This window comes from Schistocerca cancellata, chromosome 9, assembly GCF_023864275.1.
Source record: "Schistocerca cancellata isolate TAMUIC-IGC-003103 chromosome 9, iqSchCanc2.1, whole genome shotgun sequence".
NCBI classification, from domain to species: Eukaryota; Metazoa; Arthropoda; class Insecta; order Orthoptera; family Acrididae; genus Schistocerca; species Schistocerca cancellata.
Genome location: NC_064634.1, coordinates 209,872,952 through 209,884,761, shown reverse-complemented (window position 1 = coordinate 209,884,761; position 11,810 = coordinate 209,872,952). Strand labels below are relative to the sequence as shown.

The 11,810-nt window shown below is 39.1% G+C and overlaps 1 protein-coding gene across 1 annotated transcript; it reads right to left on the bottom strand.

The window, feature by feature from the left end:
* Positions 1-248: 248 nt before the first annotated feature.
* On the bottom strand, positions 249-7,910 carry LOC126101289 (larval cuticle protein 65Ab1-like). Its single transcript, XM_049911969.1, has 4 exons — positions 7,902-7,910; positions 5,480-5,598; positions 3,670-3,868; positions 249-392 (listed from the first exon to the last, which is right to left on the bottom strand). The coding sequence occupies exons 1-4, from the start codon at positions 7,908-7,910 to the stop codon at positions 249-251; spliced, it is 471 nt and encodes a 156-aa protein (XP_049767926.1).
* Between the last annotated feature and the right edge of the window lie 3,900 nt (positions 7,911-11,810).

The window sequence follows — 11,810 nt, the reverse complement described above, 5'->3', positions numbered from 1 at the left end:
TAATGTACATCTGCAACGAACGGCTCTGACCCCAAATCTGCTGCTCTGTACATCTCGTCAGTTGATTGCTTACACACAGTTATTACGCTATGATGTCTAAGGTAAAGGCCGTAGTCCCTTGTTGGTCGCGCGTCATCGTAGTGACCGTGACGTCATGTGGGACGGAGTACCTTGCCCTGCACAGCTACAGGACCTGTCCCGATGACGCCTGCGGTGATATGAGCCAGCTGGCTGCTGCTACAGCGCGTTCACTCGATGAACCTGTGGCCGACGTTCTTCCTGGTTGGCGAAGACGGCGGGGGCGGCGGTGGCAGAGGAATCTTCGGCGCAGGAGCCACGTGCGGCTCTACCGCGATCACCGTCTGCTTTCCAGACTCCACCTGGACCGGCACCTGCAATAAACCACCACCAGCGCTTGTAGAGGCGATTAGGTGATGGTGTCAGAAGGCCGGAACGTGTCTCTAGCTTGACTAAAAGATAGAAATACAAGAGTGCCAAAAGTTGCTTACGTCACTGTTGTGACTACATAAGTTAATAGCTAATTAATTGGCGAGTAAAGTGCAAACAATTGAAAGTTACATCAGTTCCAAATTTTATTTTTGAACAACACGAAGTTTTTCTCACATAATGCTGTAACCTGCATATTCACAACAGCAGCAACGGTTAAAGGAAAGATGTAACGTCTTCAGATTGGTGTTGTTACGTTGTCTTCAGTCCGAAGAATGGCTTCATGTTGCTTTCACACTAGTCTCTGCATAATTACTGCAACCTTTATCCATTTCAAGCTGTACTCGGTCTTTGTTGTTACTCTACAACGTTTGTCCACCACACTTCCTTCTGACACCAAGCAGACATTTACTTGATGCTTCAGAAAGTGCCTTTCTTCGGCAGCACCACATTTCAGAAGCTTCTTTCTTTCTCTTCTGAACCCTAAACTCAAAATAAATATCTTCAGAAAAGACTTATTAACACTAGAATTTAAATTAGATGTTAACATTGTCCTCTTTTTCAGAATTTTTTTACTGCTATAGTCAACCTCCATTTAATATCCTTCTTATTTCGGCCATCCATATGCGAAACTCATAGACTATTAGTGTCTCATTTCCTAAGGTAATTCTCCCAGCACCGCCTGATTATATTCGTTTACTTTTCTTGACGTTTGTCTTACACTCTCTTTTCAGGGCATTATCTATTTCGTTCAATTGCTCTTCCAAGCACTTTTCTCTGATAGAATTACTTTATCATAAACCTCGAAGTTTCTGTTCTTCTTTCTGAACTTTGCCTCGTGATGACTGGGTGTTGTGTGCTGTCCTTAGGTTAGTTAGGTTTAAGTAGTTCTAAGTTCTAGGGGACTGATGACCATAGATGTTAAGTCCCATAGTGCTCAAAGCCATTTTCTGAACTGTAATTCAGTTTCCCAATTTCTGCTTGATTCCTGTGTCCAGATCGAATAACATCAGGGATAGAGCACAACAATAACGTCACATGCTTCTCAACCAATCTGCCTCTTTCATGTCCTTCGAGTTTTATAACTGCTATCTGCTTTCTGTACAAGTTGTAAATAACTTTTTACTCCTGTATGTTATCCTTTCTGCCTTCGTATTTCAGAAGAGTGTGATCCAGTCAACGTAGTTCAAAATTTTCCCTAATCTGAAAATACTCTGAATGTAGGTTCACCTTTCTTTACCCCACTTTCTAAGGTAAGTCGTAGGGTCATTCCTGTTTTTGTTGTTGTCTTCAGTCCCAAGACTTATACCAATTAAGATAAATGTGCGAAACGCTATTCACCTCCCATGTCTTCTGTTATCTCATTCCCTCCCGCTCTGTACCACCAGCCGGAAAGGACGCTACCTAAAAAATCTCACCACAATATTTGAATTACTAATGATTATTTTAAAGACACTCGCTTCATCGTTCATCAAGTTGATTCATCGGGAGCGTATTAGTCACTTGACGATTTTGCATTTTTTTAAGAAGAAAATAAAATAAAAATGACTTTGTTGTGGAAGAGATATATTAACTCTCTAAGTACGTCCATTGGCCCTGTAAACAAGAAAGACACGTGTCTAGTGAGTACATCATAATATAAATGTCAGTTTTCCGGTCCTGTTGTTGTTGTGGTCTTCAGTCCTGAGACTGGTTTGATGCAGCTCTCCATGCTACTCTATCCTGTGCAAACTTCTTCATCTCCCAGTACGTACTGCAGCCTACATCCTTCTGAATTGCTTAGTGTATTCATCTCTTGGTCTCCCTCTATGATTTTTACCCTCCACGTTACCCTCCAGTACTAAATTGGTGATCCCTTGATGCCTCAGAACATGTCCCACCAACCGATCCCTTCTTCTACTCAAGTTGTGCCACAAACTCCTCTTCTCCCCAATTCTATTCAATACCTCCTCATTACTTATGTGATCTACCCATCTAATCTTCAGCATTCTTCTGTAGCACCACATTTCGAAAGCTTCTATTCTCTTCTTGTCTAAATTACTTATCGTCCATGTTTCACTTCCATACATGGCTACACCCCTTACAAATACTTTCAGAAACGACTTCCTGACACTGAAATCTATACTCGATGTTAACAAATTTTTCTTCTTCAGAATCGCTTTCCTTGCCATTGCCAGTCTATATTTTATATCCTCTCTACTTCGATCTTCATCAGTTATTTTGCTCCCCAAATAGCAAAACACCTTTACTACTTAAAGTGTCTCATTTCCTAATCTAATTCCGCCAGCATCACCCGACTTAATTCGACTACACTGCATTATCCTCGTTTTGCTTTTGTTGATGTTCATCTTATAGCCTCCTTTCAAGACACTATCCATTCCGTTCAACTGCTCTTCCAAGTCCTTTGCTGTCTCTGACGGAATTACAATGTCATCGGTGAGCCTCCAAGTTTTTATTTCTTCTCCATGGATTTTAATACCTACTCCGAACTTTTCTTTTGTTTCCTTTACAGCTTGCTCAATATACAGATTGAATAGCATCGGAGAGAGGCTACAACCCTGTCTCACTCCCTTCCCAACCACTGCTTCCCTTTCATGCCCCTCGACTCTTATAACTGCCATCTGCTTTCTGTACAAATTGTAAGTAGCCTTTCGCTGCCTTTATTTTACCCCTGCCGCCTTCAGAATTCTAACTTATTAAACTGATAGTTCGGTAATTTTCACATCTGTCAACACCTGCTTTCTTTGGGATTGGAACTATTATATTCTTCTTGAAGTCTGAGGGAATTTGGCCTGTCTCATACATTTTGCTCACCAGATGGTAGAGTTTTGTCGCGACTGACTCTCCCAAGGCTGTCAGTAGTTCTAATGGAATGTTGTCTACTACCGGGGCCTTGTTTCGACTTAGGTCTTCCAGTGCTCTATCAAACTCTTCACGCAGTCATATCTCCCATTTCATCTTCATCCACTGCGTCAGAATTATTAACACGTCTCGAGATCTTTTGGTTTAAAGGTACTGTAAGCAAGGGAAAATAATTGGTTTCGGCTGATTTATTTTTACAACGAATCGTTAAGGTATGATATCATTTTCACGAGCTGTAGTGCTCAATATTGTTACCTGCATATTCTTTGAATAAATGCCAGTGGCCTAGGTTGTATAAGCTACAGATTCAGGCTGAAGGTTTACACACGTTCTGCCTTGTGTATTCTCGGGGAGACTTACCACAGGCGGCTCCGGCTTGGGGATGTGCTCTCCCTCGGCACGGAAGCCCTGCTCGTCAGCTTCGTACGTCAGCTCGATCTTCTTCTCCGACTGCTCGTCAACCCAGGAAGAGCGGCCCTTAATGTCTGGCACGAACTTGTCGTCGATTCTCTTCAGCAGCATGGACTCTTCACGCACCGTGCCATCTGGAGAGTCGTAGCTGGGACGAAGAAATAAAAAAAAGAAACTTTACTGTAATTGTGATAGCTGTTTCCCTTAGCTTGCAGACTGAGCTTTCATGTGACACCTCGAAAAACAACGAAACAAAAATAGAAAGACAACGAAACGATCTTTTCTCTAAACTGAAAGAATAGTATGCAAAATATTTTGTTTGTACATATCCCAAATGCTATTAATTTTTTGACTGGGAGTGTGTTTGCTTCTTCATGTTGAAAATATACGTTTCCATGAAGTAACTTATGTAATCTTATTTGATTTATCTGTATGGCGAACTGTTCTTCTTTCATTTCTTGCTAAGGTTATTTCTACATTTTTCCTCAGTTCTGTTACAGGTGTCAGTCACCTGGATAAAAATGGAACATCACTGCACTTTGCTTGATATTTAGCAGTATGTGCGTTCCAGTTGTTGTACAAATACGAAAATCGCCGTCTGTTGACTGTGAGCTGATATTTTCTAATCTGTTATGTGATTAGATGTGAACTGTGGTGCCAAAAGCAAGTTTCCATGCAAATAATATGCTCTCCCCATCCCGCTTTCTTTGGCCATAGAATAGCTACTGGCTTATTCAGCACCGTGAAATTAGGTTTGCAGAAGGAGTAATGTTCTACTGCTTAAGCTCTTTAGGTATTCTACATCTACATCTACACACATACTCCGCAATCCACCATACGGTGCCTGGCGGAGGGTACCTCGTACCACAACTAGCATCTTCGCTCCCTGTTCCACTCCCAAACAGAACGAGGGAAAAATGACGGCGTATACGCCTCTGTACGAGCCCTAATCTCTCTTATCTTTGTGTTCTTTCCGCGAAATATAAGTTGGCGGCAGTAAAATTCATTAATCAAACTGCTGGCAAGAACTTTTGGAACGAAATATTAGAGGGAACGGCAAGAAATCCATGGTACATTGGATTCCATAGTATAAAAAGAATTTTGAACGAAAGAAAATCTAGAAAACAGACTCACTACAGGGTAACGTTGAAATGGAAACCCCAGTGTTCTAGGATAAAATCACGTGTAAAGGAGTGAAGAAGGTTTACAAAACATGAGAGTGAATAAATATTCAACGAGAAAGCGGTACACTTTTTGCGCTGTCAATCAGTCATAAAAGTGGTAACTTTATTCAGACTTGAAATGCTTAATCTAACATGCAGTACCTATCTTCATGAATGTTAGTTGACTGCTCTATTCACATATGAACACGAAATTCTATCACATATTTCCACGGTTCTGTACTGATTAAAGAAACACATTAATTACTGCTATTAACGAGCGTCCATCATTTAACACAATCGACTTGTCAGAATTCCTGAAAATTCTCAAATGCACTCAGTAGTCGGAGTTTCAATAATCAGTAACTTGGTTGTTGACTGTCGACTTCCGCCAACCAGCTTCATACGTAAGATCAATCAACAGCAAGCCATACAATCACATAGCGTGGGCCAGGACACAAACTGAAAGAAGAGAAGCTTATCAGAAGGCCAAAACGATTAGAATACTTCTTACGACCAGAGGGCTGCGAGAGATGAAGTTAACACAACAATGAGGAGAGAGTAGAAGCCGACACTGAGACCCCCTCCTTGGTACTGACCTGAAGGTGGCGTGCCAGTTGTTGGGGTCGCCCACGGCGGAGGACGACCTGAAGACGGCCCTGGGTTTCGGCGCCTCCTCAGCCAAGCAGGCACCCAACACCGCGACAGCAACCAGCAGCTGACAACCAAAACCATAGGTGAACCCCAAATCTACGTCACACTCCAAACACACTACGTTATTTTAAGAGACTCAAAGACCCATATAGAAGCCACCCTGCTTCTTGTGCGACGCACTCCTCGTGACTCGCTGATATTCAGTTTGTTTCAGAAAGAGAACTTACCAACTGTGATCTTCGCTTTTCTTCATACTTATTTAGTCTGGAGGTCAGCCTAGAAGTCCACTTCCTGTAGCATTACGACGGAATTTTCAAAAAGTGGACCAAGACTCGAAAAGACGCCTTTGCGTTTGCAAATCAGATTTCCGAACACTGTTAAGTTTGAACCATTTGCAATGTGGTCGTTAGTAGCCGAACGCTAAGCCTAAGGTACTTGTAATTGGAAAGCCAGTTGTTGAAATCTTGTTAATGTATTTTACTTGCGTTTTCACTTCTATTAACAAATGGAAACGTTGATTAAGAAATAACGAATCGCAGTTTCCCAAAAGAAATAACGTATTTGACATGAAAGTTTTCGTGGTATGGTACCGTGTCAGATTGTATAAAATTAATGCTGGAGAAAAATCAACGTTTCGGTAACGGTATCAGCAACCATCTTCTGGGTCCGCTGCAACCGTGGCCAAAACGTTGGTTTACTCCAGCAGTAGTTTTATATAATATGACGCGGTACCATACCCAGAAAACTTTTATGTTGACTGACTCTGGCCACAGAAGCCTACGAAATTGTATTAAATACTTATTATTTTTCATCAGCAATGATGCCATATTTCAAGTACTTACAGTTGGTTAAAATTTAATACAAAAATTCGTAACATGAAATAAAAAAATAAAATATTTTCTTGTTTTTAGAAACTGAAGAGCTAAAGTTAGAAATTTTTTTTTCATTTAACAATAATAATATTCGCATTTCAGTGTTAAATTTTATTTTACTTTCGTTTGATTAGTAAGTACAAATAAAAATATGATATTTTTGCTCACAAACTATGGTTTTGCACTTATTAACTAACATTTCCATTTAATAATAAATAAGAAATTTAATTAAAATTAAAAACAGTTGGCAGAACCAAGATTCGAATCATTGGCTTTTCGGTAACAAAACTTTTTCACTACACGTTCACCTAGTGGCACTATGTTAACATCTCGCAAATGTTTTGTACCTACCGAAGCTTGGTAATCTAAGCTGCTTTAAATAAATGATGTCCAGTCATCGACCAAAAAATCCTCTCAGTATGTAGAAAGTCAAAGAAAGGCATTTGGTGAGGTCCTCCTGTCAAAAAAATGGCCTCATTTCGTCCACAAATCTATTATGTTGTTGACAGCGTGTATTCCGCAGTTTATTACACTACTTAGATGAAAAGAAGTCATGGCTCTGATGTTTTGATAAGAAAGTCTGTTCATTATTTATGCCCATTTTCACGTAAATGGTTATTTTCAGATGTGCATGTATTAAAATGTCATTACAATCAGGATCGCGTCAAATGTAACTGCTCATCTAACAAATTTTGAATGATCGATGGAAATCAGTACCCTTGTGAATAAATTTTTTCTCGTACACTATATCATACCACCACAACTCAATACAAACGCAACATTTTTCGTTGTATGGCACTTCGAACATTATAATACACGACTTCTACAATGTTCTGAAAAAAAAATCTGGTTTTTGTGCAGACAGAACTAAGAAGTCACATTGGACCAACAAATGCGACTACAACGAGAATATTTGTCTAGCAACGTCCAGTACTCAGTGTGACGCATAAATTCACAATAGGTACAAACCCCCTCCTTCCAATATTTGTGTGTTGTCCCTAGCAAAATTCTGACTGCGCCTTTTCCTTGTAAACATTCTATTAAGTCAGTCTTTAATGCAGTGTCTGAGACAGACACTCGTAAAAGCCAGTCTAATAAACTTTTTGACGTTACTGTGGAGACAGTTTTCTTCGCACTATCACGTTCGTGAAAAGAAATTTTATGGAAAGAACTTAATTTCGTACAGCTGCAGTCGAATATAACAGTACGTATTGTCTTTAATTTCTATCTCCTATCTGGTCCACATTACGAGCACACTGTCAGCTGATTTCGGCAACGAGGAAAATGGAATTGCCTTTTAATGCATATGTAGTTGTGGCAGCCGATATGAAAAAACTACCCGAACGTCCCATCGTATTTTCTCTCTCTGTGCGACGTAGTGTACTTTATTCATGCCCTTTGTCATAATTTTGCCTTAGGAGTACCTTAAGCACAATACTTCTAGAACACCAAACGTTCGCATTCTATTTTTTCTCGTATGTGTAACACCACTCACCTTGATCATGATGTCCAAAGTATATTTCGGTGACAGACTGCCGCGGATTTCGAGGTTCCTCGCATTTATACCTGTTGCTCGCAGTCCCATCAGATAACGAGCTGCTTAATCTTATCCGGATGCGGATCAACAAATTAAAATCGATTTCCCAAGGAGGCGAGTCGTTACTCTGGCGCTCGTAGGGGCCTCTCGTTTATGACGTCTACCGTTGTGTGTCCAGATCACAAGACTCTCGGTATTCCCCATCTCAGGGTGGCTGTTGTTTGTTGGCATCTGGCAATAGCAGCTGCATTTTCTTTAGACTTTTCCAGAATACGTCTACAACTGTATCGGAGAATATCTTCTCTCTTCCCCTGTCAGTCGTTCCCTCGCCCTTCCCTAGCATGAATTTACCAATCTGTAGAATATCGATAAACTGTTTGTCTTAGACATATCGTATCAGCTTTCGCTTCTTGAGAACGGTAGGTTTCTGGGCGTAACGTGTTTTAGGCAGCCCTCTAAGGACTAAATGAACGAAGTATGTACCTTTAATTTGACAAAACATGATCAACAGAGTAATTTCAGATAATAGTATCGTTGTATCGAGCTTTCAAAACGGCAAATCTTTATTCTCGCAATTTTAGGATGCTTCTTGCCATTTCATATAAGTCTTTCTCGTTAACTTTAAGAAAGTTTAATTTCAGTATAGCTATTTCCCGTAACACCAGTCCAGGATTCACAACTGTATTATTATTTCAGGTTTTTATTCCAAGTATTTACAAAGCAGATACTAATTACGAAATATTGAGTTATAGTTAGGTACCGATGTTCCTAACTGTGATCCATCCCACACATCGCACGGTGCACTGCAGTTGTGGGTCTTCTGTCTACTTATTGGAGGAAGAAATGACGGAAAAACTTCACTTAACACATTTATTTTGCTATATAAGGAATTAAGTACCGATTCATAAGAAAATAAGTGACCCATTGTTCATTTGCTCCATAGGTCTTCGAATTATTTTGCAGAATATAATTCCCTGTTGTTTGGGGGGGGGGGGGGGGGGAGGGTTGAATTTTGCAGGTTTTGTCATATTCTTTGTACATAGGAATACCCTTTCCTTTAGGTCAAAATAACACTTTCTCATCTCTTGCCATACAATTCACTTCCGCCTCAGTTTTGCAAACTTTAGTGAGTCCACCTAGATAAAGACCATTCAACAGGCAATACAACATGCAGTCGTGGCTATTGAACGGTTTTTAGCAGTTAAACAGATCGCGCTTCAGCCTCTGAAAATGAGAAAATTCAATCGAATCCCCCTAGCTAGACCTCGTCCTCATATTCTATAATTACAAAAATTTTAGTTTCAGAATTATTCGCTGTCTGCTGTTTTTTTTTTTTTTTTATCACGTTCTTTGTATCTGGGACATAAGGACTGCATTGTTTCCCACGTATTCCATTTTAATGTTGATCTTTCACTATTTACTTTATTATAGCTCCAGTTTATATTAAAAAGAGCCATTTTAATTTTAGATATTTAAATACCAGACCAGCAATTTAAAATAATTTAACCCTGTAGATTCAAATTTTGTGCCATAGTTACTTCTCAAGTTGAAATATAAATGTATGAATAATGCCTGTTAAAATCATTATTAAATAATGAGAAATGACAATAACTTACACAGAATAGTATACAAAATCTCGTTCTTTTCTAAAGGAAGTTTCAGGTACAGTAATTTGCCAGTTTCAAAGATTGCAATACCTATTGCACTTCCGAACGCAGCGCAAAATAAATGGAGATGATTGTGTAATTCTGCGCAACAATGTAATTCGTGATGGCACCTTGGAAAAGTAGTTACAAGCATATATCCAACATATTTATGGGAAATTACCGTACTTTCTTTTTGAACTGATCTGTATCATAAATGAGTTTCAATTGTCCTTCACCTTACTTACCGATGGGAATACGTGCCGCTTTCTTGAAAACTTCAGTTCTTTTATCATTATATCGAATATGTTTCCATCACCATTATTCGATCACATTTAAGCACCGCTTCACATTAGCATTTCCGAAGATCCCATATGCTTTGAATGAGTAGTGTTTATCTCTGCATTTAATAGTGCGACTTGTTACTCAGTAGTATAACTGATCCTTGAGTTTTCTGTTGTACAGCTGCATCAGGTTCTTTACAGTCTCTCTGAATATTATCTTGGCATATGCTGTGACTGTCAAAATTATCGTTTTGTGCATCTTGAACAAACTTCTTTCATTAAAAGAAACTAGATTTTCTCTTGTAATCAGTAAGCAGATTCGTTGTCGTTTTGTCCCTGTACTTCCGGCATTACATACCTCTGGCAAGGAAAAATATCAAGAGGGAAACTACAAGTATTTTAGTTGCTTAATTACTTCGTTATTTGCATTCTTGCTGGAAATCGTTCAAAATACATAACTCTGAGTTGGAATATGTCATTTCGTTTACGAAAGCAGCAACTGTTCTCATTGTTTTTGAACCTCCATGCTAATCATATGCATAAATATTTTGTATTTTTCTGTGAATGTAGATTTTCTTCGAGCATATTACTGTTAAAAAGCTATCGGTTTCCGGGTAGTTGGCACTGTTGAGACATAGCGACGTTTCTTTCACAAAGGTAATGAGTATGGGGTTCGTCGCACCTTGCGGTATCTTGATTCTCTACTCAGCTTAGAAATATGAGAGCATTTCATCCACTTTTATTCTTTGTACACCAACGTTAAGTGTTAAATCAATTAACTCTGACTTCTCTGAGAGCATGAAGGCTTTATCATCTGTACAAAAGTAGAGCAGAATAAACTGTGGAGAAAAATAATTTCAAACCGCGTTTGTTACCATCAGTACCCCCCGTTCATTGGGAAGATATCCAAATATTTTAGTGGTTACTTCATTTGCTCGTTGCTCCTTTGGGATGAAAGTAATTCATGAGCTGATACTTATGCACTTGTTACGGAAGTAAATTAGAAAGTGTTATATAAAGTTGCTCAAATAGATCTTCTGAAACAGTGTGACCCATATCACACCTCTCAGACATTCTTCAGCACTAAACGTTGTGTATACGTGTGACATTAATTATCGGTATGATTGCAGACACGCTACAATCAGGGTGCTCTGGCATTCTCGGTACCTAAATGAACACTCACAAGCAAGTTAAACTATTCAAGATTATGCATAGTACATTATGCCAGTTTCCTTTGAAATTAAGGACGTACTGATTAATGATGTAGTAGTTTATGAACTACATTTCCTACATGAATCTACAATTTAACGACAGTCTATGGAATGTTCTTTGTTTTTGCTGATTAAAATGTTAGTGTCCCGTAGGTCAGGGATGCCCAAACCGCTGCCCATGGGGCGCATGCGGCCCAAAGCAAGTATCAATGTGGCCCAGGAAGAGATATCTATCACATGATGAGTAAAAAAATAAAAGAAATAAAAAACATAAAATTTCGTTATGACAAACTGAATCATCACCAGTTCCAGCGATTCTTCAGAAGTTGAGATGCGGAGTGTAGTGTCAAAGTTTATTTTACAGAAGTAAGGTGGCACAATCGAAGCCAGATGTTAAAATGATTTTACAGCATAATTAATGTAATCAAATCATTCAGGATATCAAAAGCAAAATTGGTGCCGAACTAGAAGATGCCTAGTGGGTGGCAGATTTACCATTCTTCGTAGTCACCTATTTATCAGTACAATAATTCAAACAATATTGAACTGAAATTGTGGCAAGCGTAAGCAAATGCGTTTTTTTTAATTCGGGCACGTTGGTCAAACATAATTACAAGGACAAGACGAAGTGCCAGCCATTCGTTTCGATTTGATGCAAGAATTTTAAATCCGGTTTCAAGCTTCTAGAGAAATATTTAGAATTTTTGTATTTATGCGAGATATTTTACA